Source organism: Hypanus sabinus, chromosome 3, assembly GCF_030144855.1.
Source record: "Hypanus sabinus isolate sHypSab1 chromosome 3, sHypSab1.hap1, whole genome shotgun sequence".
In the NCBI taxonomy this organism is placed as follows: domain Eukaryota; kingdom Metazoa; phylum Chordata; class Chondrichthyes; order Myliobatiformes; family Dasyatidae; genus Hypanus; species Hypanus sabinus.
Genome location: NC_082708.1, coordinates 178,581,963 through 178,609,920, shown reverse-complemented (window position 1 = coordinate 178,609,920; position 27,958 = coordinate 178,581,963). Strand labels below are relative to the sequence as shown.

The window sequence follows — 27,958 nt, the reverse complement described above, 5'->3', positions numbered from 1 at the left end:
GATATTGGGTATGTTTAAAACAGAGATTGATAGGTTCATGATTACTAAGGGTGTCAAAGGATATGAGGAGGAGGCAAGAGAATGAGTTTGAGGGGGATAATAATCATGATGGGATGGCGGAGCAGATATCAGTGGGCCAAATGGCCTAATTCTGCTCCTATGTCTTATGGTCAAACTGCAGAGAAGGATGCTTCTGTTTCTTCTTAGATGTTTGATTCAGTTGTTGTCAATTGTGTCACCTGAGTGAAATCAATAGAAATTAGCTCGTAATTTCTTAACAGAGGCAATGCTTAATGACACTCATTCCAGGGCAGTAATACCAAATGTACCATTGGATAACTATTATCAGTAGTCCAAGAAATTCATTTCTCTGGTACTTGGTGCAAATGGATTGCCATTTTTTAGGTGTATGCCTTCATCTGTGCATGACTTCAACAGAGGTGGTTTCTGAAAGCTGAGGCCGTGTTTCAGTGGAAGCAATGACATTTTCAACTGTATTTTACTGAAGGAAATGCAACTTCATTTGCACTCCCTCCACCATCCCACCTCATCAGGGATAATCCAGGAAATTAAAGTTAGTGATCCTTGCATTAGTGGCAGAGAACTTATTAGAAGAGATTATTATGGATAGGGATTACAGACATCTGGAAAAGTATGGATTTATTATGTCCAGTCAGTATGGCTTTTTGTGGGGAGGTTCGGTATTTTAAATTTGATTGATTGTTTTGAGGAGGTGAGGAAAGTGATTTATGTAGAGAGGGCAGTTGATGTGATATACATGGGCTCCAGTAAAGCTTTCGAGAATGTCACGCATGGTAGGATTATTGATAAGAAAAATGCACATGGAGGATTGGATTCAAAATTAGCTTGGCTATTAAAGACAGAAGATTATGGTAGATGGGTGATGTTCTGACTGGAAGTCTGACAAATGATGTTCTACAAAGGATCCATGCTGGGATCTTTGTTGTTGTATACAAATGATCTGGCTGAAGGTGTGGGTGGACTGATGAGTAAGTTTCAAGGTGCTATAAAGTTTGGTGGAATTGTGGCTAGTGAGGAAGGCTGTAGAAAGATATAGCAGGATGTAGACCTATTAGAAACATAGAGGTAGAAGCAGCAGATGGTGTTTAATGCTGGTGTGAATTATATTTGGGATGACAAATGTAAACAACAGGATTCTTTGGAGGAATCTTGGGAAAAGGATGAGAGGAGAGAGGAAAAATGTGCTGAAACTACCAGATAGAGTATATTGCTGGAAATCTGATATAAAATTGACTCCCAGAAATGTCTAACAAGTCAGGTAGCATCTTTGCAGAGATGAAAAAAAGCTTATGTTACAGTTTGACCAGAAGGGTTGGAATTGTCCCTTTGTTGAAAGTGTCTGGTTGGAAGATCTAATGCTCCCTCTCAAATGTATATTGGTCTTCGTTGGAACAGTGCTGAAGAAAAAGAATTCAGAGCAGGAGAGGGATGAATTAAAGCAATAGGTATCTGTCGCTCAGTGTCACCTTTGCATTCTGAACAGAGGTATTCCACAAAGGGATCACCATTTTGTGTTTGTTTTCTCCAGTAGAGGAGGCCACATATGTTGCATGCTGGATGCAATACCCAGAAATGGAAGAAGGGCAAATGATTTACACCCATATTGATCATGCTCTCCTTATATCTGACACTGTTCCAGTCAGTCCAACATTAGCTTAAGGAGCAGCATCTAATCTTCCAAGTAGGCATATTACAGTTCCCAGACCTCTCCGTTGAATTCAGTAATTTCAGGTAATCAGCTTTCCCAACTTGTGTTGAATCTGATGAAAATTCATCAGAATGCAGTGATAAACACACAGAAATTGTTCAGGAACTCAGCAAGTCAGGCAGCATCTATGGAGGGGCAAGCAGTGATGATTCTGCTTTCATTTCCAAAGATGCTGCCTGACCTGCTGAATGTTTCTGTATTTTTGTTTTTATATGTGACAAATGCTTTGGACACACTTAAGCTTATCTATATTGTTGTGTGCATGGTGCACAAACATTCAAAGCTTGCGTGATGAAGAATTAGATGAAACAAATCCTTTTCCATTCTGGGTGGCATGGTAGCATAATGCTTTACAGTGTCAATGACCCAGGTTCAATTCCTATTGCTGTCTGCAAGGAGTTTGTACAGTGCTTATTTAAAGTATTCACCACCCTTGGACATTTTCATATTTTATTGTTTTACCGTAAATTACAGTGGATTTAATTTGGTTTTTTGACATATCAATAGAAAAGACTTCTGTGTCAAAGTGAAAACAGATCTCTACAAGTGATCTAATTTAATTACAAATACAAAACACAAAATAACTGATTGCATAAGTATTCACCCCCCCCCCAATATGAAAAACCAAATCATCACTATTGCAGCCAATTGCTTCCACATAATTGGTTGAATGGAGATCTGTTTTGGAGACCTGTGTGCAGTCAAGGTGTTTCAATTGATTACAGACAGACATACTTTATTGATTCCAAGGGAAATTGGGTTTTGTTACAGCCACACCAACCAAGAGTAGTGAAGAAATATAGCAATATAAAACCATAAATAATTAAATAATAATAAGTTAATCATGCCAAGTGGAAAAATAAGTTCAGGACCAGCCTTTTGGCTCAGGGTGTCTGACACTCTGAGGGAGGAGCTGTAAAGTTTGATGGCCACAGGTAGGAATGACTTCCTCTGACGCTCAGTGTTACATCTCGGTGGGATGAGTCTCTGGCTGAATGTACTCCTGTGCCTAACCAGTACATTATGGATTATAGTACAAATACACCTGTATCTGGAAGGTCCAACTGCTGGTGAGTCGGTATCCTGGCAAAAACTACACCATGGAGACAAAAGAACACTCCAGGCAACTGCACAAAAAGAGTTTTGAAAAGCACATCAGGAGATGGATACAAGAAAATTTCCAAGTCACTGAATATCCCATGGAGTATAGTTAAGTCAATCATCAAGATATGGAAAGAACATGACGCCTGTGTAAATAGGCCGAGAGACTGTCCTCAAAAAAACGTGCAAAAAGGGGACTAGTGATGGAGGAGCTACGAGCTTCAGTGGCTGAGATGGGAGAGACTGCGTTAACAACAGCTGTTGCCCGGGTACTTCATCAGCTGCGGCTTTATGGGAGAGTGGCAAAGAGAAGGCCACTATTGAAAAATTCACTTGAAATCTCAGCTAGAGTTTGTCAGAAGGCATGTGGGAGACTCTGAAGAAGGTTCTATGCTCTGAAACCAAAACTGAGCTTTTAGGCCATGTTTGGCATAAGCCAAGCACTGCACATCATCAGAAACACACCATCCCTACCATGAAGCATGGTGGTTGCTGCATCACTGCAGCAGGCCCTGGAAGGTTTGTGAAGGTAGAGGGTAAAATGAATGCAGCAAGATAGAGGGAAACCCTGGAGGAAAACCCAATGCAGTCTGCAAGAGAACTGTGACTTGGGAGAAGGTTTGTTTTCCAGCAAGACAGTGACCCCAAGCATAAAGCCAAAGCTACTTAGGAATGGCTTAAAAACAACAAAGTGAATGTCCTGGAATGGCAAAGCCAGAGTCCAGATCTCAATAAAATTGAGAATTTGTGGCTGGACTTGAAAAGGGCTGTTCATTCACAAACCCCATGCAATCTGAACAGTTTTGTAAAGAAGAATGGTGAAAAATTGCATTGTCCAGATGTGCAAAGCTAATAGTGCCCTATCCACACAGACTCAAGGCTGTAATTGCTGTCAAAAGTGCATCTACTAACTACACACTTGAAGGGGGTAAATACTTATGCAATCAATTATTTTGTGTTTTTTATTTGTAATTAATTTAGATCACTTGTAGAAGTCTGTTTTGACTGACATGAAAGAGTCTTTTTCTATTGATCACTGTCAAAGAGCCAAATTAAATCCACTGTGATTCAACGTTGAAAAACAATAAATCATGAAAACCACCAAGTGGGTGAATATTTTTTATAGGCACTATATGTTCCTCCGGGTTCTCCAATTATCTCCCACAGTTGTAAGATGTAATGGTTAATAGGTTAATTGATCACATGGATGTAATTGTGCAGTGTGGTCTCGTTGGATCTGAAGACCATAAGATAAAGGAGCTGAAGTCAGCCATTCGGCCCATCGAGTCAAGACGATTACCATGCTGTATCTCTAATTAAAAACAAATAAAAATAAGAATTTACAGTTTTTGGAAAAATAATAGATGGGTGTTATAAAGGGAAAGTATTAGTACTAACAGTTTTGCTGGGATTTTTAAATTTTTCACAATACAGATCACTAAAGCAAAATTGAATCATTTGGCTCTGTTGATGCAAGAAACTGCAATCTAGATTTTATTCTGACCTGTATCTTTTATGGGCACTTTAACTGGAGGTGGAATGAAAACATCTGGCACTTGTGAGTTCTAGATGTGTATATTCTTAGCTTCTGAGGAGATATATAGCCTGCTTTATTGCAAGTCTACACTCAGAAGTGCATTTCTGTGTCTTGGGTGTTAGCTGGCGTGCTCTATCATGTCATGAAAAGCTAGCTGGTGCAGTCAAGCATACATATTGAATGCCTGAAGAACTATCTGCTGTCTTAGACGTCATCTTCAACAGAGACAGATTTATGAGAGTCCTGGGGCAAGTGTTATCGTATTCTATACTGCAACTGGATGACTGATAGAAGGTGCATTTGTTGATGTGACCAGCATAGGTAATAGAGCTTATCAGGTAGATTGAGTTGATGAAGGTATTGCAGTTTTATAGGTTATGATTATCCAGTGGTAATTTCAGAAAATCAAGACAAGTAGGATTTGGAATGAATATTTGAAGCATCACAAAATTAGTGTTTCAGGTCAGTTGCTGTTCAGCACAACTGCTGAATGTTTATTGACCTGTAATTTTATCATCCTCTCCCATCTCTCCTCTCCTGTCTCCCTCCCCCTCCGCCTGTTCCCGTCTCCATTTTCCTCTCTCTCTCTCTCTCTCTCTCTCTCTCTCTCTCTCTCTCTCTCTCTCTCCCTCTCTCCCTCCCTCCCTCCCTCCCTCTCTCCCTCCCTCCCTCTCTCCTTCCCTCCCTCTCTCTCTCTCCCTCTCTCTCCCTCTCTCCCCCTCTCTCTCTCTCTCCCCCTCCCTCCCCCTCCCCTCCCTCCCTCCCTCCCTCCCACTCCCCCAGCCTCTACCTCTGTCTCCTCTCTATACTTCTTGCTCTACCTAACTTTTCTCTCTCCCTATCCCTCTACCTTCCTCCCTCTACCTACCACCCTCTGCCTTCTACTCCCCCACCCTCTACCCCCCTCCACCCTCTCTAAACTCCAACTCTGTCCCTGTACCCCTCTCCCTCTATCCCTCTTCACCTCTGCACCTCTATCCCTCTGCCCTTCCTCCTTCCCCTCCCCCTCGTGTCTACCCCTCTACCACTTTTCTCCTCTTTCCCTCACCCCTCTCTCTCCCTCTCACAGATGCTATAAGTCTGCTGAGAACATCTATCATTTTCTGCTTCAGCTTTAGACCCAGCATCTTTTGTATCAAAAGATGCAGCTGTCTGTAACTCATGATGCATGCTAGTGAGGTTGTACTGGTGGCTCTGTTTCCAATTGAAAGCTGTCGATTTTTTTTTACAGTGAACAAATTGAGCTTATGATTCTAACTTTCCAACATAGTTTGTTTGTGAATCCAATGTTTTTAATAGACAAATGTAACCAGCCAGATCCTCAGTCTTCCTACCCTTTGTCATTGACTTTAATCCACAAGAAACGTACACATCCCACTAGCTTTGTTGATTGACCCTTGCATAGTGACAGGTTGATGAAATAGCAAAAGCTTCAAGTTCAATTACAGTAAACAAGTCAGTACTTGGATTGCAACCTTTTGATGAAATATGTAGTCAATTTCTCATCAGGATTCTAACCTGATACTAACTGCGTACTTCATCACTGTGGTATCATTGCTCAAGTGAGATGGACGGTCCACTTCAATTGAATCAAAATAACCATTTCAAAACGCGTCTTATTTATAGATTTGGTGATTGTCGACAGAGATGAAGCATATGGTGACTGAAGAAATTGCTTCTAATTTAAGTTCATTACACAGCTGTTTAGACAAGCTAAATAATAGATGATAAAGACATGGAGTTTCATTACAAGCAGGTTAATATTTCACTCTGGCGTGATTGATGAACTCGTGCATGCAATTTTGCATCCTTTGTAGAATATCTGTAATAGCGATTGTCAACTACTCCACAGAAAAACACTGAGCCATACTGGCTAATACAGCCCAAAATATTTTGCTGTCTGAAAACCCTCTCTCTTATTTTTTTTTATTATTTTGGTTTTTTTTTTGTATTTACCACAATTTTTTGTCTTTTGCACATTTTTTTTTTTGCCCACCTATGAATCTTGAACTTTGAGATGTAGCTGCCCATTGGATTTAAAGGTGATAGTGTATCATCACAAGATTAGTAGTAGTATTCTCATTCCTCCATCTGACTATTTGCATTTAACTCTTATTTTAAGGGGGACACACAGAGATAGACATCAAGTGCTGCTGGCAGATTATCAAGATGCTCTTTGATCTACCCAAAACTTGGTCTGCCAGCACATGGAGATGCCCATGTAGAGGAATGCTGCCAACTGGCACATTCCAGACTACAGGAATCCATGCTGATGGACACACTGCAGCTGGTGCAAGGGCTTGGTGAGGAAGGAGCATGGAGTATGGTTCTTCAGCTGCTGAACAGGGAGAGGCCAGGTTGATTGAGGAAACACTTCAATTGTTGTCACAGTGTACTACCCCGGGGGTCACGAGTGGCAACAGCACTATTGGTTTTAAACAATGTAATTGAACACTTCGTAATGTAGTGTCAATGAGTATAAGAATGAAAGTACATTGCATGGTTTATTCTTATAATTGCTTTTATTATGAATAAATTATACTTTGTTAAAAATGTTGAAAACAATCCGAGAAATAAACCAAACTTGACAGTTCAGGAACTGCTCTTTGAGTGATCCTTTAACAATTCCACGGTTCCACAGTTTATCAAGATCGTGGCTACTAGTGTTCTTCAGCAGGGCTAGCACGAGAGGGCATAGTTTTAAGATGATTGGAAGTAGGTGCAGATGAGATATCAGGGATAAGTTGGGCTGCTCGCGGCGGTAGAGGCGGAAACAATAGGGTCTTTTAAGAGATTCCTGAATAGGTACATGGACCTTAAAAAAATAGAGGGCTATGGTTAAGCCTAGGTAGTTATAAGGTAAGGACATGTTTGGCACGGCTTTGTGGGCTGAAGGGCCTGTATTGTGTTGTGGGTTTTCTGTGTTTCTAGCATGGTTTTCCTGCACTATTCCCATTTCCTTTGATTACCTTAGTATCCAAAAACTGATTATGACTCAATGGCTGAGTCACCAGATAAATCTAAGGAAGAGAATTTTGGAGAATTTTTTGAATATTTGGGTGAAGATATTTCTTCTTTGTCTCAATCCTAAAGATCTGTCCCTTGTTCTAGGAACATTTCTCCTTATTCTAGACTCCTCTTCCAATGGAATCATCCACCCTGCATCTTGCCTGTTGAGTCTGTAAAATCATAAAACATAGGAGCAGATTTAGGCCGTTCAGCCCATCGAGTCCGCTCCACCATTTCATCATGGCCAATCCCAGATCCCATTCAACCCCATACACCTGCCCTCTCACCATATCCAATCAGGAATCTATCAACTTGTACTTTAAATATACCCACAGACTACCCACTCTCACATATACCCACTCTCTGACGGTGGTGTCTGAAAAGAGGATGCTGTCCAAGTTGCATGCCATCTTGGACAATATCTCCCATCCACTCCATAATGTACTGGTTAGGCACAGGAGTACGTTCAGCCAGTGACTCATTCCACCGAGATGCAACACTGAGCGTCATAGGAAGTCATTCTTGCCTGTGGCCATCAAACTTTACAACTCTTCCCTCGGAGTGTCAGACACCCTGAACCAATAGGCTGGTCCTGGACTTATTTCCACTTGGCATGATTAACTTATTATTATTTAATTATATATGGTTTTATATTGCTGTATTTCTACACTATTTGTGGTTGGTGCGACTGTAACAAAACCCAATTTCCCTTGGGATCAATAAAGTATGTCTGTGTGTCTGTCTAGGCCTCCACCACAGTCTGTGGCAGAGCATTCCACAGATTTACCAGTCTTTGACAAATTTTTTTTACTTCTGTTCTAAAAAGTTGCCCCTCAATTTTGAGGCTGTGCCCTCTGGTGCCCCTACCATAGGAAGCATCCTATCCACATCCACCTTTCAACATTTGCAAGGTTTCAATGAGATCCCCACACATTCTTCTAAATTCCAGTGAGTGCAGGCTCAAAGCTGCTAGACACTCCTCATATGTTAACCCCTTCATTCCCAGAATCATCCTCTAGACTCTCTCCAATACAGTAACAATACATCTTTTCTGAGATAAGGGGCCTAAAACTGTTGATAATACTCCAAGTGTGGCTGACTAGTTTCTTATAAAGTTTCAGCATTTTTTCTTTGTTTTTATATTTTATTCCCCTTGAAATAAATGCCAATTTGCATTTGCCTTTTTTACCACAGACTTAATCTATAAATTAACGTTTTTGGAGTCTTGCACAAGGGCTCCTGAGTCCCTCTACACCTCTTATGTATGTATTTTCTCCAAATTTAGATGATAGTCTGCACTATTGTTCCTTTCACCAAAATTCATTATCAACACCTCATATACCGTCTGGGTAGTCTCCAGCCCTTTGGTATGAACATCAAATTCTCCAACTTCCAGTAATTCCCTCCCTCTCCCTTCCCCTATCACACTTTCACTCTGCCTCCTCTTCTAGCTGCCTATAACCTCTCTCATGATTCTGCCTTCTTCTACTACCCATAGTGCTTTTCCCTTACATTTCTTCTTCACCTCTCCTGCCTATCCCCTCCCTGCTTCCCCTCCCCCACCCCTTGATCTTTCCTTTGATTGATTTTTCACCTGTACCTTCCCCCTTCCCCCATCTTCTTTATAGGCCCCCTTCCCCCTCCTTCTTCAGTCCTGACGAAGGGTCTCGGCCTGAGACATTGACTGCTCCTTTCAACGGATGCTGCCCAACCTGCTGAGTTCATCCAGCTTGTTTGTACGTGTTGCATTATCCTACATTTTGCAACACTGTATTCCATCTGCCACTTTTTTGCCCATTCTTCCAATTTGTCTATGTCCTGCTGCAATCACATTGCTTCCTCAGCACTACCTACCCCTCCACCTATCTTCATATCATCTGCATATTTTATCACAAAGCCGTCAATTCCACTATCTAAATTATTGACAAACAATATGAAAAGTAGTGATCCCACTACTGACCCCTGCGGTACACAACTAGTCACTGGCAGCCAATCAGAAAAGGTCACTTTTATTCCCTCTCACTGTCTCCTACCTGTCAGCCATTCCTCTGTTCATGCCAATATATCTCCAGTAACACCATTTTGTTTTTATTTTGTTCGGCACCCTATCAATCTCCCAAAAATCTAAGTAAGTTACATCTACTGCCTCTCCCTTGTCCACCCTGCTTCTTGCTTCCTCAAAGAATTCTGACAGATTTGTCAGACAAGATTTCCCTTTACAGAAACCTCGACCTTAATAATGGACTCCAACACTTTCTCAACCACTGAGGTGGGGCTAAATGGCCTGTAATTTCCTCTCTTTTTTTTGTCTTCCTCCCTTGCATTTGCAGTTTTCCAGTCCTCTGGGACTATGTTAGAATCAAGTGATTCTTGAAAGATCCTGACCAATGCATCAGTTATCTCTTCAGCAACCTCTTTTTGGAGTCTGGGATGTAGTCCATCTGGTCCAGGTGACTTATCCACCTTTAGACCTTTTAGTTTGCCTAGTACTTTTTCCTTTGTAATAGCAATGACACTCACTTCTTTTCCCTGACACTCACAGACCTCTAGCATACATCTAGTGTCTTCCACAGTAAGTTCTGAAGCAAAGTACTTATTAAGTTCATCTGCCATGTCTTTGTTTTCCATTACTCCCTTACCAGCATCATTTTCCAGGGTCCAATATTAACTCTCACCTCCCTTTTATTCTTTAAAAAGCTTTTAGTATCCTGCTTATATTATCGGCTAGTTTGCCCTCATATTTCGTCTTTTCCCTTATAACTTTTTAAATTGCCTTTAGTTGGATTTTAAAAACTTCCCAATTACTTTTGCTACCTTATATGCCCTTTCCTTGACTTTCATTCAATCCTTAACTTCCCTTGTCAGGCACAGTTGCCTATCCCTGCTATCTGAGAACAACTTATTCTGTGGGACATATCTATCCTGCACCTAGTGTACTATTTCCAGAAAGTTCAGCCACCTCTGTCCTGTCATCATCCCTGCCGATATCCCCCTCCAATTTATCTGAGCAAGCTCCTCTCTCATGCCTCTATAATTCCTTTTATTCAGTTGTGATATTGATACATGTGACTTTTGCTTTTCCCTCTCAAATTGTTGTGTGAATTAAATCATATTATGATCACTTGTCTCCTAAGGGTTCCTTTATGTTAATCTGACTAATAAAATCTGGACTATTACACAACACTCAATCTAAGATGGCTTTTCCCCCAAGTAGGCTTAAGCAGAAGCTGCTCTAAAAAAGCCATCTTGTAGGCATTTAAGAACTTCCCTCCCTTGCGATCTGACACCAACCTGATTTTCCCAATCCCCTTGCATATTGAAATTCTCTATTACAATTGTCACATTACCTTTATTACATACCACCACATATGCCTATCTGCCTGTCCTTTTGATACAAAGTATATCCTTTGATATTTAGTTCCCAACTATGACCTTCTTTCAGCCACAGCTCAGTAACGCCCACAATATCTTACCAACCAATCTCTAATTGCACCACGGGTTCATCCACCTGATTCCGTATACTACATCTTCTCAAAGACTACAGTGGGTTCCACTCCGTATAAAATTGCCACTAAGTATATGTGGACTTTGATAATAAATTTACTTTGAATACTGTTCTGGGATCCAAACCGTCTTACCAGATGATTCATTTGTGCTTCTGGCAATCCAGTGCTACTGCACACAGAGTTCACAGTGGGCAATCAAGAACCACTGACTGGGCGATGGCTTTGCAAACGACTTGCACTCAACCTGCAGGGGCAACCGTGAGCTTCTTACTGCCAGCCCACTCTTAATCTCCCAGTCTACTTCATCATGGGCTATGCACTTTATTTGTCAACCTGCACTGCATTTTCTCTGTAACTATTTTATATTTTTTATTCTATTACTACCTCAATTTTGGGTGGCAGGGTGGAAATACATCTCTGTCTAAGGAGGTGTAAAGCATTCCTTCCCTTCACTAGCTTGCAGGTCACATTTGGTCAAAGTATAGCACTTGCTTAGCCCCTCTCTCCAGCCCCTGCCCCCCTATCAGTGTTACATGAAACCGCCATGGGTGGATAGTCGTATGAGTAGCTGGTGTATACCAGTGATTTCATCCTGCATTTGTTTTGTGCTTCATGTCTCAATCCCAGCCTCAGATACTCCAGTGTTTGGGTCCAAACCATCCTCGTCAAGGGTCATGTTGACTGAGCCAACATGGACCCAGCAGGGTAACAGTGTCTATCGTCCACTGTGACCATCCACAACAAAGATATTTCCAGACAGAGCCTAGAGATTCACGACCTCAAATAGTCATTGGTCACCTTTTGTAAGGAGGAGGCCAGAGTCATTTGGGAGAACCAGTGGCAGTTCAGCTGATGGGCCCTTTTGTCTGGACCACTGAAGTGGAGGCTACCTTTGCAGAGCTCCCATCTTGATTTCTCCTAACCCAGACTTTCCCTTCATTGTGAAGGTGGACGCCTGAAACAGCGGAGCAGGTGTTGTCTCAGTGATCACCTTCGAACAACAACCTGCACCCATGCACATTCTTCTTCAGGCAGCTGTCCCCAGCAGAGGGAAACCATGACATTGGGTATTGGGAGCTTCTTGTGGTTAAGTTACCTTTGGAAGAATGGCATTACTAGCTGCAGGAAGCCAAGATACTGAATTCCAAGCAGACCAGTATGATGTTTTTTGTATTATTTATTTATTATTTAATTGGGTTTGTTTATCTAGTTTTAGGACTTTCATGATCACATTTTAGGCCATATTTATGGAAAAACAGAAAATTCTACAAGATTCACAAGGCTTTTGCACAGTACTGCAGTACTTTTATGTATTGTGCTATACTGCTACTATGAAAAAAAATTTATAACATTATGTGAGTGATAATAAGCTGGATTCTGATGTGAGTCTGTATTGTGGACAGAGATTTAAAAGGAGGCAGGAAGAGGGGAATCATGGTTAGGAAAAAGGAAAGGGAGAGGAGAGGGAACAGGAAGCACCAGAGAGACATTCTGTAATAATCAATAACCAGTTGTTTGGAATCAAGTGACCTTGCTTGATGTCTCGGGGCTAGGTGTGTCTGCACCCGCACCAGCCTCCACCCCGGCACTCCTTCTCTGCCACCTGTCCACACCCCTCCCTTAGCACTCCATCCTTGCCATTCCCAACATCCCAAGCTGCCCCAATGTCCATTTTAATTTACCCTGATCTTAAACCAATGCCCTTCCCTGGGAAAAGAATGTGATTTCACCCTATTAATGCCACCACATGATCTTATACATGCCTATCGAGTCACCCCTCAATCTCCTACATTCCAGCGAATAAAGTCCTAATCTACGTGACCTCTCCTTGGAGCTTAGGCCCCTAAGTCCAGGCAACATCCTGGTAAATCCTCACTACATTCTTCCCAATTTCATAGGAGATGTCCTGTAACAATAACGTCCTTCCTTTAACAGTAGCATGTACCGAAATACAGTGCAAAGCATTTTGTTTGGTGTCATTCTTGACAGATCACACTGTGCATTGAAGTAGTATAAAAGTGAAAAGGAAACAGAATGTGGAATATAGTATTAAAAGAACAATGTGCTGGATATAGCATTTTTTAAATGGATAGAAACTGAAAGGTGTTCGTTTTGATAGGGAACTAGTGCCCTCAGTGAGCACAAAAGTTCATGTGCAGAAACTGCTACCATTAAGAAAGACTATCAGTATGTTCTTACTCCAATTATGTACCCTTGCTGAGCCCACATCATGAATATTACACTTATCTGGTCTCCCTTTTGTAGAAAGGAAATGCTTGTGTGAGAGAGAGAGAGAGCGCACAGCAGGGGTTCACTATATTGATTCATAGGATGGCAGGCTTCTCGCATGAGAGCAGATGAAGATGACCAGGCTTACTCTCTTGAGTTTAAAAGAATCTTGGTGAAAAGTACAAAATTCTGACGAGGCTTGACAGAGATCGTTAGCTTATGTTTTCTCTTGCCACAGTGTCTTTGAGCAGGGAACAAAATTATTATGAGAACAGTGTTAAAACATTAATTCTGTAGCAAAAATGCAGGTCCATCCCTTTAGAAACATAGAAAACCAACAGCACAGTACAGGCCCTTCAGCCCACAATGCTGTGCCAGACATGTGCTTACTTTAGAAATTACCTAGGGTTACCCTCTATTTTTCTAAGCTCCGTGTACCTATCCAGGAGTCTCTTAAAAGACCTTATTGTATCCACCTCCACCACCATTTACAGCAGCCCATTCCACGCACTCACCACTCTGCATAAAAAACTTACCCCTGACATCTCCTCTGTACCTACTTCCAAGCAGCTTAAAACTGGCCCTCTTGTGCTAGCCATTTCAGCCCTGGGAAAAAGCCTCTGACTATCCACATGATCAATGCCTTTCATCATCTTGTACACCTCTATTAGGTCACCCTCCGCTGCATCAAGGAGAAAAGGCTGAGTTCACTCAACCTATTCTCATAAGCATGCTCTCCAATCCAGGCAACATCCTTGTAAATCTCCTCTACACCTTTTCTATGGCTTCCACATCCTTCCTGTAGTGAGGCGACCAGAACTGAGCACAGTACTCCCAAGTGGGGTCTGACCAGGGTCTTATGTAGCTGTAACATTACCTCTCGGCTCTTAAACTCAATTCCACGATTAATGAAAGCCAATGGACTGTATGCCTTCAGAGTCAACCGGCACTATTGGACTCAGACTCCATGATCCCTCTGATCCTCCACACTGCCAAGAGTTTTACCATTAATACTAAATTCTGCCATCATATTTGACCTACCAAAATGAACCACCTCATGCTTATCTGGGTTGAACTCCATCTGCCACTCCTCAGTGCAGTTCTGCATCCTATCAATGTCCCGCTGTAACCTCTGACAGCCCTTTGTCCAAAAATGTCATCCATTTGCTGGCAATACTATTCCTCAGCCAACTCAAGTGTTGCTTTTTTTTTTCTGTATGTCATAATTACAATTCCTACATGAAGTCCATTATTAGGCAGTAGTCGAAAATCTACATATACAACCTATACTTAATTTTCTTTATTAATAAATTCTATTATTTCCTCAAAGTTCAGTTAAATTTGTCAGCAAAGCCTGTGCTGTCAGTCTATAATTAAACAATTTTCTCTGAAAATATTTGTGGTACTTATTATGAACAAATAGTTATATACAGGTACCCAAAGTTCTGCTCCTCATTTTGAAAAGCGATGTTGTATTTGCATATTCTGTGGAAAGTTAGAAATGTTTTGCTGCATTGTGTGATTATGGTCGATCTGTCCACAATCTATAAGTGAAATAACAGTTTCTTCTTCCTCTGTCATCTGCAGTCATTTGATATGCCCACCTATCACTTCCCTGCCTGTCACTATTTCTACACATCCCTCCTCAATCTGCCTGTCACCTCACCTCAATTCACCTACTGCCTCCCAGCCTCTGTCACTGTTTCTACTAAATCCCTCCTGTAGCTGCCCTATCACCCCTTCTCACCCTGACCACCAGGTCCTTTGCACTGTCTCTGACTTCCAGGTCCATTGCAATGTCTTTGACTACCAGGTCTATTGTACCAGGCACAAACAAGAGAAAATCTATAGATGCTGGAAATCCAAGCAGCACACACACAATGCTAGAAGAATTCAGGAGGCTAGGGGGCAGCATCTATGGAAAAGGTTTCAGCCCAAGACTGTACTATTTTTCCATAGATGCTGCCTGGCCTGCTGAGTTCCTCCAGCATTTTGTGTGTTTTATTGTACCAGGTCTATTTTATTATCCCTGACTACCACATCCTGTTGGGCAGCCTTTCCTGTGCCACAGTAGGAGATGCAATAGCTGTCCTTTACCTCTTCATTTCCAAGCATCTAGGAGTTCAGTGTTTTTCCGCGTAAGACTGTGATTCATTTGCAGAGTTGTACAACACAGAAACCAAACCATCGTCCACCTTGCCCATGCCCATCTGTGATAAGTGCATTTGCCTGCATTTTAACTCTCCTCCTATGCCTTGCCTATTTATCTGTCTGTCTAAATTCATCATAAATATCATCTGACTCCACCACCTCAGTTGTTGTTCCTGCACTTTCTATGCAACCAAACCCAACCTAGGATTCCTTTTAAAACTCCTTCCTCTCAACCTTAAGTTTGTGTTCTTTTGATTTTGATATTCTTATCATGAGAAAACTATTTTGATTACCTACCCTATCAGACTCTTAATCTTGTAGATCTTTACTAATCACCCTTCAGCCTCCTTCATTCCAGGGCAAACGCCCTGTCCGATCTCTCCTCATAACTAAAGCCCTCCAATCAAGACATGGTTGTGTTGGATTTTCTCTGTACCCTCTCTTCACTGAAAGCACATCCTTCCTACAAGTGTTTCACGTTTGGTGTATGATTGACTGGGAAGCATACGATCGGTGTTGCTTAATAAGCAGTAGATGTACACTGCAGAGAAGGGGGAATAACTTGCGAAAGGCAGTTGTGTGGTCAGAAAAGCACTGCCTTTTGATGTTCTGAGCTCTGGTTGTTGACTGCATTTGGTGGTAAATGTTAAGCATTTCTTTTGTTTAGATGTTAGTATAATTTGGAAAACTGAATATACTTCAGAGTAACCATGTAGCTTTTGATAGAGTTTCACTCTGTTAATGAAAAATACCATGATTTGAGTCTGTCTTCTCCACTAACTGGTTAATAACAGTTTTATACAGTATACTTGTTTGCTTAGTTTATAATACTAGGTAGCTTCAGTTGCATTAGACTGTTGTAGCAGCAAATTAGATTTTAATTACAATGACTGAGATTTGTGTGTTTAAAATAATTAATTGATTCATTATTTAATTTCATCCATCACTCAAACAATCTAAAATCAGGTTACTTACAATGTGAATTTTAAATTTTAAATGGTTGTTTAGAAAATTATTCTGAATAAAAATCTGTAGTGGATAATGTTGGATGTAATGAAGGATTCAGAGGCAGCTTCCTGCTTTAACAAAGATCATTGATTACAACGGATCGAAGGTTTGCTCATCACTGTGTATTTTGACACCAAATCAGAGTAAATATCTAGCATGCTATTCTGGAAATGATAACTTTGACCATACAATTCATCAGCAGCTCTTGACTAAGTGATTCCAGTTCCTTATCACTATTTAATGACTACCCATTGGAAGTATGTGTGCGTGTGGGTGCAGAACATAGATTTTCATTATGTCCTGTTGACAATCATCAAATCACATAAGACGACCATGTCATCTGGACAAAGTACTTAATGTTAGTGGCAGTATTGCAGAGTGGTCAGCACAGTCGCTTTACATCGCCACCGATCGCTGATCAGGGTTCGATTCCCACTGTAGTCTGTAATGACTTTTTTGACTGCTGGTGCTCCACTTTCCTCCCATGTTCCAAAGACATGCATTAGGGTTTGTGAGTTGTGGGCACTAGAAGCATGGCGACACTCGTGGGCTGCCCCCAGTACATCATGATGACAATTGGCACATTTCACTATATGTTTCAATATACATGTGACAAATGAAACTAATCTTTAGATGTCTTTATCTTCATTTGTTGAACCAGTCCCAGTTAGGAACTGATTTCCACCTGCTTCCTTCGTACTCACTGCAGGTTCCTTGCCACCAAGGGAGGTACTAACATACACTTTGGAGTGCATACATGTGACTAAATTCCCACCTTGATATCACTTAGTTTAGTGATTACGAGTATGAACCAGTCATCCCACCAGCATAAGTGAAACTGCTGAGACAGATCGGTATTAACCGGGTAATCAGGAATGATATCTCACCAAGATTACTATCTTAGTTTTATTCACACATTTGTATTTTCATGGATTTCCTCAATAACTACAGCTTTCTCCAAAGTAGAATCTTCTTGCTAAATTAAATGATGTTGTACGTTACTTTTATTTGTAATAGAAGTTGCATAACAGTTAGCGTAGCACTCTACAGCACCAGCAACCTGGGTTCCATTCCTCTGCTGTCTGAAAGGAGTTTGTATGTTGTCTCCATGACTGTGTGGGTTTCCTCTGGGTGCTCCAGTTTGTAGCCTCATTCCAAACACATGCGGGTTAGCAACACACACAAAATGCTGGTGGAACGCAGCAGGCCAGGCAGCATCTATAGGGAAAAGCACTGTTGACGTTTCAGGCCGAGACTCTTCGTTAGGACATGCGGGTTAGGATTAGTAAACTCTGAGCATAATACATTTTTGTTAGAGGTATAGTCACACTTGCCCCCAACATTTCACTATATGCTTCTATGTACATGTGACAAATAAAGTTAATCTTATCTTTATCTAGTGATTCCTTTTGAAAATAATCTGCTTTAGAATATGTCAATGCATGAAGATGGAATTGTTTCCATTTAACTTAATATTTTTGTCCCCACTACAGATTGAAAGTGGTCTCCCGTGAAGTAAACTTATCTCTGTTCCTCTTACAGAGTATCCCAAAGCCCATAGCATTAGAGCCATGCTTTGGCAATAAGGCAGCTATCCTGTCAATATTTGTACGGCTACCAAGAGGAATGGGAGGAATCCCACCACCTGGACAGTCAGGTTAGTGATAATACTCTGCTTAGTTTGCAGTAAACTTTAGCTCCTGGATATACACTCAGTCGCTTCTTTATTAGGTACAGGAGTGGAACTCAGTGTTGTCTTCTCATCCACTTAAAGGTTCAACACGCTGTGCTTTCAGAGATGCTCTTCCGCACACTACTGTTGTAGCATGATTATTTGAGTTACTTTCACCTTCCTGTCAGCTTGCACCAGTCTGGCTGCTCCCCTCTGACATCTCTCAAAGTGTTTGTGCCCACAAAACTGCTGCTCACAGAATGTGTTTTTTTTTTGCTTTTCACGCCATTCTTTGTAAACTCTAGAGAATGTTATGTTTGAAAATGCCAGCAGATCAGCAGTTTCTGAGATACTCAAACCATCCTGACTGGCATCATTCCACGATCAAAGTCAATTTTTGTCCCCGTTCTGATGTTTTGGTCTGAACGAGTACTGAAACTCTTGACCATATTTGCATGTGATATGCACTGAGTTGCTGCCACATGATGGCTGATTAGATAATTGCATTAATTACAGGTGTATAGGTGTACCCAGTGAAGTGGCCACTGAGTGTATGTTATGCATTTATTTCTGCCATTTGCCAAACGGTGCTGAAGTTAAATTTTGGCATAATTGCATGATGTGTCACGTTTAGTGATATAAAACTATTGTATATTTTGTGTGATAATTTTGACTAGGATGTAGGATAAATGATTTATGATTATTTCATTAGCTTGGAAATGAAGACACATTTTAAAGACAAAAATTATAATTTATTTCCTATTATTTTCCCTCTATCTCAACACTGTTTTTGCTATCCTTTGATACTTTTGCATGATAAAATTCTTCTCAATCTTAGTGCCTTTTGATCCCAAGGGTGACCTATTTACAGATTTTCCATCTCTGATCTGTTAGTATTTGCTAATTCATTGTCAAGTTGCTTTAGAACAGACCCCTTTTAAACTGTCTCAATTTCAGCATTTTACATTTCAATACCTTTATCTTTAACTCTACACTAACCTTTTCTGGTTTGTCTTCAGCCTAATGATGTTGTAGTTTATTATATTTTTTAACTGTTTCATCCATCCTTTGGATAAGTTCATTTTCTTAAAATAATAAGGGAAAGCCTAATCTGAATTGAAGGCATATTCGTCTAGAAAGCTCTGCTATATGCATTGTGAGATAATAGCCTCTTTTTGCACTAATGTCTAAATTGTTCTTTCATTATTATCTTTCTAGTGTTTAGTTTTAGAAAAGAACAGTCAAGATTTTTTTCTTTCTTTACTCTGGAGATGTAGGAGATTGCAGCTGCTGCAATCTGGAGTAACAAATAGGATACTGGAGGAACTCAGTGGGTCAAGCATATTCTGTGAAGGGAAAAGACGATCAAGATTTCAGGTCAAGACCTTTTTATCTGGACTGAGAGATAGGAAATTGTCAGTATAATGAAGTGGGGGTGGCTCTTGCTCCACCTCTTTCCTTCACTTCATTTCCCTTCTGTCTTCCAATCCAGATAAAGGATCTTGGCCTGAGACATTAATTATCCATTTTCATCCAGAGCTCCTGCCCGACCCACTGAGTTCCTGCAGCACCTTGTTTGTTGTCTCTATGAAATCTGATTTAAGGTTGTTTTGTGACATTGTGTTCTGATACTGACTGAAACATTGGTACCAGCCGCCTTCTAGCATCTGGGTATAGCCACACATAATTATTCCTGCTTCTTCCTCACCAGTTTTGTTCTGTGTATTTCATCTCATTATATCCAAATCAATCCATTTTCGAATATGCTCGGTTAAATTGTGTTATTTAAAACATTTGGAATTATTGGCTTTACTGATAAAAGGGATCCGTTTCAAAAGCAACAAAATTATTTCCTAATCCATATAAAACACTGGGTGTATTTTCTGGAGTATATCTTCACTTCTGGGCTTTTCAGGAGCAGGATGTGAAGAGGATCACAGTGTCTCCATTTTCAAGAAATCAGTCAAATGTTGTTGACTGTTAGTTGAAATGAGATAGAGGATGTATCAAATACACATCCAACAGTGGTCACTTTGAAAATTAAGGTCATTAATTTTATTTTATTGCTTTACCTTTTTTATATGATCATAGTCATCTTTGTAGAGAATGTGAACAACTAACCCTCCATGTACAATATTTCTGTTTATTCATTCGACTGAAAATCTATTCGTGCCAACATCCTCTTTTTTTTCCTTCTAACTGTATGTGTCATTTCCACCCAGGGAACTGAGGATGTCCCTGTATGTGATTAAAGGTGGAACTCATTTAGGACTTGGAACATCACAGTACAGCCCCTTCAGCCCACAATGTTGTGTCGATCTTTTTACTTACTGTAGTCTCTGTCCTACAGAGCCTTTCATTTGTTTGTTGTCCATGTGCCTATCTAGGTGTTCAATGCCCTTGATGTATCTGCCTTTACTAACACCCTGCAGAATGGTTCATAAATTGTATATGAAAAGAACTTGCGTCTGACATTCCACCTATACTTTCTTCCAATCACCTTAAAACTATGCCCCCTCATATGAGCCATTTCCACCCCAGGGGGAAAAAGTCTTTATCTATCCACTCACCTATGCCTCTTAGCATCTTGTACATTCTGTAAAGTCACCTCTTGCGCTCTTTTGCTCCAAATAGGAAAGCCTTAACTCACTCAACCTATCCTCAATTCTTGTCTCTTAACCTCTCCTTAAATATTCTCTCCAACTGTTGGAACTGCTGGACCTCATTCTTATTTCTCACTTGGGGACAGATCTTAAAATATGGATGAGGGAACTAGATAAGGAATTACTCACTTGTGAGCACTTAATAGACCTCCTCATCATGTTATCATCACTATCCATGGCTGCTTTCGATGTACTAATGTTTTGTTTTGATGTATCCTTTCAATAGGTCTTGCTGTAGCCAGTGCATTAGTAGACATTTCACAGCAGAAGTCCATGGATCACAAAGAAAAATCTGGAGCAATGCGAAATAGGAAACACCTTTCTCCTGCACAGCCAGGCACCTGCATTTGACACTGAGAAGCCTCATTTGTCGATCCTGAAGAATTTTTTTTTTAAAGAAAGAAAACTTAGCTTGACGAGCCAGTCCACTTCTGTTCTGAGATTGTGGCCAAAAATAAATCTAAAACCATTTTGAGAAACACCGGAATCTCCATCTGCCCCCCTCTGCATGTCTGCGATTTTTATTTTTACTGAAGATTATGTGCTTGTATTAATGTTTCCAAGACCACGTTTTCTCATCAGACCACATTTTTTTTTTCATTTGCATTCACTTAGTGGGGAAAAAAGGCATAAATTAGAATTGTCCGAAGAAACAGGAAACAACGATCAAAGGCAGCATCTGGATTTTAAACACTTTGGTTCTTCAGAAGGCATTTGGATGGAGGAGGACCAGAGAGGACTTTATATATATATCATGACGTATAAAAGTATAGTGGATGATAATGGATGTGACATTATTTGGTTCTGACCATTGTAGCAGAATGTATTTCTCTTCTTGAGAGGGTGGGAAAGGGAGCTGAAGACCATTTGGCCTGGACAGCTCAGAGCTCCAGCTCTGTTTTAGAATGATCGTGGATTGATTCTACACAGGGAAATATATAAGATACCTCAGTTTATATATAAAGAAAACAGTAGTCTTCCAAAATAGCTTCAGTTACAACTTTCATAGCATCCAGAGACCTTAGAAGCAAAACACATTTTTGAATAACACTATTGGCTGATTCTTGTCTTTTTATCTATGGTTATGTCCAGGTGAGCAGATAGCCACATATATTTATTTATTTCACAGGAAACACCATAAGAAATACAAGATACAAACAAATCTGAGTCACATTCAGAAGTATAAATTGGTATTGAATTTTATACTTTTACTCTATAAACAGTTAAAATGAAGGTTCTTTCAGTAAGAGAAATGGTATCTGGCAGCTTGACCCTTGATACTGGTGAAGTTGTCTTGTTGGGAGAAATAGCAAAAATTCAGCTTTGAAAGTGGTTTGCGTGTCCAGTGATACTCGGTCAAGTCATGTCTTGATCTGATTCTTTCATGAGAGGCATCCATTATAATTATCTATTTCACCACAATAACGTGGTGGATCTGTTGCTTTGTGATCTGGATGTTCGGTATTGTATGTCATGTCTTTCAATCAAATGCTGACAAAACTATGTTGAAGAGAACATCCAGTTTTTTTTTCGTGCTATTGTGAAGTCTTTTAATGGATGTCAAAAAAAAAAATTGCCTGAATATATATATATGTAAACTGTTGTCTAGGGCTAGCTGGTGGTGAGACATGAATGCTTCCAACCTATTGTAGGTCATTCTTTGCTGCTGAGTAGCTGAAGCAGGAGTTAAAGAATGGTGGAAATCCATGGAGATGGAAACTGATGGAAATGCACACTAGGTCAAATATGTAGGAAGACCAAATGGAGCAGGTTCAGGACTGGTTCTTCTGCAGAGCTAAGTATCATGTTCAGCTAGATCAGTATCTCTTAATCAAAGATAGTTCTGATGATATTGCATCTAAAATGTTGACCTTTTCCACATAAAGCCCTGGAGAATCCTGCCAGCATTCCTGAAAATGAAATATTGTTTTTGAATTTTCAGTATAAGCAGCTGTCTCAGAATCATTTCCTTGAGCTGAGCTGTTGATATTGCAATTAACTAACAGAAAACTAACAAAAGTGCATGATAAATCAATTTAATGTAACCATTTCATGACTCAGAATTATCAGAACATTTAACTGGAGCTGACAATTCATGGGTTTCAGATGACCCAGAAATATAGTTATGACTGTGACCTGATCTCTATCTGACATGGTGAATTAAAGTACTTTCAGGACTGTAAGATGGATTAAGTATAGACAGAACTCAGTCCATTCTAAAACTATGTAAATTGAACTGATTCATAATTATCTTGGGCAGTGCAAGAACCTTGAACTGTTGCAAAGTGATTAATGTGTGGAGTTTTGGCAGTAATGTCAACAGCTAACTGAAGTCACTCATCTCAACTGTTATCTCAGGATTCCTCCCAAAACCAAAGGTCAGTGCAGAAACTCTATTCTCCTGGGAAATATTTTGTAGTATGGTTGACCTGCACTGGGGAAATAGGGCAGACAGAATGAGGCTAAGATATCTTATATTACTGGAACTTTAACTGAACTTGTCAAACTGTGCTATTAAGGACTATATCAGTTGATGTAGATCCAAAGTAATGTAGCATTATTATCTTTCAAAACGTTGCTTGAAACTTTGGCATTATAAATGTGTAATGACCATCAAAACCACTGGATCCTTATCAGCATAGGTAATTTTTTGAATCTAAACCCTTCCTTAAATTCATTGAAGTGCAGAAAATATAGATGCCTGAAATTTTTGAGCTACTTGTCCATACATCAAAAAGATTCTGATATTTACGGAGGTTAATAGGTTCATGAATAGTACGGGCGTCAAAGGTTACGGGGAGAAGGCAGGGTTGAGAGAGATAATGGGTCAACCATGATGGAAAGGTGAAGCAGACCTGTTGGACTGAATGGCCTAATTCTGCACTGTATCTTGTGGTCTTATTTACAGTTCTCTCATTAATTGGTCATTTGAACTTTTTATTATTAGGATGAGACTTCTTTTGCATCTATTAAATGCTATGTTTCAAATTGAGGCTTTGAAAGTTCATTAGCTAATAACCATAATCATTTCATAGTATGAACTGGAAGAGAAGTGGAAATTGAAAAATTATGTGGTGAAGAATTTGCTTGAACAATTCAACAGAAAAGAGTATTACTTGAAATTTAACTTATTGATTATTGCATTTTATGGGAAGTACTTTTTTGTTTTTGCAGTATTTAAACCTTTTACTCTTCAGTTTATTTTCTCTACCTTTTGCCTTGCCATTGGTGAAGAGGGATGAGTAGCTCACAGCCTGATACTGTTCTTTTTCCCTAATGTAAAGCAGAAAAGTAACATTTCCTCCCTATAATTGCTTAGTAGTCACTTACAATTGTGGCGACCATATTAAAGTATTAATGTGGTGGGTGTAATACTGTTGCAATCAAAGAGAATACTTTAATCCTCTGAGTTCCTTCTGGTTCATGTAGAAGCTATGATGAGATAAAGCTGTCATCTGCCCTGAGACGGGCTGAAGTTAGGTTTTTTTTCCAACTGTCTCTAGGAGATCAGCCTGGATTCCATAATGCAATATTTATCCTCTTATCCGCTATACCACCTTCGCTTCTTTGCTGTCTCTTTTATTTCTATTATAGTTTCATGCGCCAATAGCATGTCTCCACCCACATTTCAATCAGTCGATCCTGGTGATCAATTTAGAAATGAGAAAATCTGCAGATGCTGGAAATCCAAGTAACGCACACAACATGGGGGAACTCAGCAGGCCAGGCAGCATTTTGTGTGTGTTACTGCTGATCAGTTTGCTTGGTTACAGTGTAAGCCTGACCAAGTACCAGTTTATGTGAGAAAAAGTTTGTCAAATTTTGGTGACCGCTTGAAATGAATGGACACAGTAGACTCTGTATTCTTGCTAAAACCCTTTTCTGCTTTGCCAGAAACATAGGTTATATTTCCTCAAAGCTAAAGTGGTGATTCTGTATTTCAGAAACATTGATGCTGGTGAATATTTTCACATTTTATACTTGCTCATGTTATTAGGAGAGTACAAAAAGCCTGAAAAGCTGTAAAATTAAAGTTATAGCAGTGAACTTACAGCAATTCCCCCCCCCCCCCAGCCAGTTATTTCATTTTTTTTCTTTCTCATATGCCGGTCAACTCTTTGCCAATTCAGTTAGGACACCTGGAGACAATCTATACAGACAGAGGGGGAACATCCAACCTTCACGCAGATAGCACCTGAAGTTAGGATTAAATTTGGATTGCTGGAGCTGTGGGGCAGCAACACTAACTGAGGTGCAACCCAGTAAAGGGAAAGATGAATGGTGCTTGGTCAGTATTTGAAGTAAACAAGATAAATAATGAAATAAATGATAAATAATAATAAGATATGAAAGCCCAAGTTCCATCTGCTTGATCAGGAAATTTCAAAGCTAGGTTCTGTTAACCAACATTCCTCTCCCCACCTTTTATAGCAGAAATATTCAAAGGGGCAAGTCCTTTAGTTCTTGGTTCTTGCAACTTTGCTGTGCATAATATGACTGGATTTCAAACATAGCCCAACACAAGGCAATTCACCTTTAATTCTAGAACCACGAATTATGGAGAACAAGTAACATAATAGAACTTCCAGGGTGTCTTGGGGACAGGAAGAGACTTGTTTTGACTTATCTGCAGGTGGCTGGCTTTAATGCATTTTAGTTTTCCTTCCTTCTACATCTCTCTTCCCTCACTGGGGCATCATCTTCCCTTGCCTCCAGTAATGTAAAATCACTTCTGACTTATTTCCTAAAATCCAAGTACTGATTATATATTTGGCTCATCTTTTATGCAGTAATGTAGATCCTCTTATTTCAGAATGGACCTGTCACTTTGATTATAGCTGGGGAATATCTTGAAGAGGAATATGGTTCCTTTCCCCCTACTTCCCTATTCATGTTCTTTACTCTTCAATACCAGAAACAATCAGTGAAATATATTCTCATAAAAAAGACAGACTTGATTTGCACATTTTAAATATGCATTAGGTGGTGCTATTGGATTTGGGTGACCAACCCAAGTTTTAAACAGTTTTCTAAAATGAGGGCAATCCATTAAATGTTTCCTTTTTAATCTTGCTTTAATCATATTTGTGATATGTAAATAGAGCATAAACAAGAAGATTATGTTATTACCACATAGGCTGTATTTTCAAGAGCATTAAAATAGCACATTTTATGGAGCAAACAAGAAGAACACATTGTGTAGCTTATTAACCTTTTGCTTCAGTGTCATTTTTTGGTCATCCAATTCCTGTTAGATACACAAGTTGCCTGGAAAGGAAAGGGTGTATTCTGGTAATCCTATATAAAGGGAACCAACAGGTTACCTTCAGTGCTTTGAGTGAGAATCTTTGTAAAAGCAGTTGGATAGAGAATTACACTGTTGACTCAGTAGGATTTGCACTTTTCAGAAGTCCATCTGCAAAATGTTATTAAAATGTAAACTCTTGAAACTTCTTGGTAAGAAGGTTCTGAGCTTCTTACTTCATCTCCCTACCAGCACACCTACTTCCTCACCTGCTTGACCAATCACTGGCCAGCTTGTATTCCCTCCCAACACCCCCCCCCCCACCCCCCACCAACCACCACCAGCTTACTCTGGGTTCCCCCCACTTCATTTCCAGTCCTGATGAAGGGTCTTGGCCCAAAAGGTTGACTGCCTATTCCCCTCCATAGAAGCTGTCTGACCTGCTGAGTTCCTCCAGTGTTGTGTTTTATTCTGAAAATGTGCAGTCACGTCTTTACTAACACAAGTATGTTTTAATTGCTAGTTTAGAGTAGCAAAGGTCAACCTTTAGAATCATCAAATCTATGTGAATTTTAAAACGGTTTTAGGAACTTTGGGGATCTTTAATACATAAAAACAAATGTGCAGCTTGTATCTGTTGCAAGGTGTTTTAAATACCAGGATGATTGAAATTACTTTGCTGAAGATGTACTGCAGAGTGTATTGCATGATTATTGTTCATACAGTATGTAGAAGCTGTGATTCCTTATGACTTGCCCTCCAATACCAACAGGCTGACAGTCTTAAACTGCTTGTGAGTTCCTTCAGTCATATAACTTAACACTGACATTGTTGAGAAAATTGGGTTTATTCTGATTAAATTAACACCTTTTAGTAACAGGTCACAAATAACTGTTAAAATATAATTTCCATTGGCAAAAAAAAGTAAAAGGAAAGATAAGCTAATAAACAATGAATTCTGAACAAATTCCCTTTCTTCCTTTCCCAATTACTTTGGTATTTCATTGTGTCACACACGAGTTTAGGACCAAAGGGCACAGCTTCAGAACAGAGGGACATCCCTTTAGATGAGGAGGAATTTCTTTAGCAGGAGAATATTAATTTCATGGAATTCGTTACCACAGATGGCTGTGCAAATCATTGGATATATTTAAAGCAGAGGTTGATAGATTCTTGATTAATAAAGGCAGGAGATTATGGTTGAGAAGGATAGTAAATCAGCCATGATGGAATGGCTAAGCAGATTCAATGGGCCAAATGGCCTAATTCTGCTCCTATGTATTGTGATCTTATAATTTTCCCAGACGAAACTGCCTTCATTTTTACCTGATTGTCATCTATTGCGACTTAATTTGAAAGCGGTTTAAATTAATGTGACATGCATAAAGCTAATTTTAGTTGTATAGTTAATTATAGTGATAATATATGCTTTATAAACAGCACATTTTAATGAAACTCCCACACAATTCCCACACAAGTGAAGAACTGAATATGTACACACACTCATGGATAATGCAGTTTTTTGTGTGCAATCATTGAATTTAGTCACATGTCTACCTGTTGTAAAAAGATCACCACCACAGCAACTTTCTGGAGCTCTCCTCAACTTGTTTCAGTATACTGAAAGCAGATCCGGTCCAATTTTATAGAACAGAACAATAATGTTGGATATTTCAACATTATTTTAAAGTGACCAGTCACCTTGAATATACAGCCTGTGGTTGAAAGTGAAATATGAAGAAATGATAGGATGAACATATGAGGAGTGTTTGATGGCTCTGAGCATGTTCTCACTGGAGTTTAGAAGATTTGGGGGGGGGGGTGATATCTCATTGAAACCTATCAAATATTAAAAGGCCCAGATAGAGTGGATGTGAAGAGCTTGTTTCCTTATGGTGGGGAATTCTAGTACTAGAGGTCACAGTCTCAGAAGGATTTCCCTTTAGAAAAGAAATGAGAAGTAATTTCTTTAGCTAGAGGGTGGTGAATCTGTGGAATTCATTGCCACAGATGGCTGTGGAGGCCAAGTCATTAGGTATATTTAAAGTGGAGGTTGATAGGTTCTTCATTAGTAAGTTCATCGAAGG

The 27,958-nt window shown here is 39.9% G+C and overlaps 1 protein-coding gene across 2 annotated transcripts in view; it reads left to right on the top strand.

The window, feature by feature from the left end:
- The window catches only part of atrn (attractin), a 398,356-nt gene extending 374,742 nt beyond the window's left edge, over positions 1-23,614 (top strand). For both annotated transcript variants that reach the window (XM_059965719.1, XM_059965723.1), the window contains exons 28-29: positions 17,834-17,948; positions 20,853-23,614. In XM_059965719.1, the coding sequence (XP_059821702.1) occupies positions 17,834-17,948; positions 20,853-20,977 (240 nt within the window). In that variant the 3' untranslated portion in view covers positions 20,978-23,614. The remainder of the gene's footprint in view (positions 1-17,833; positions 17,949-20,852) is intronic.
- Positions 23,615-27,958: the final 4,344 nt, after the last annotated feature.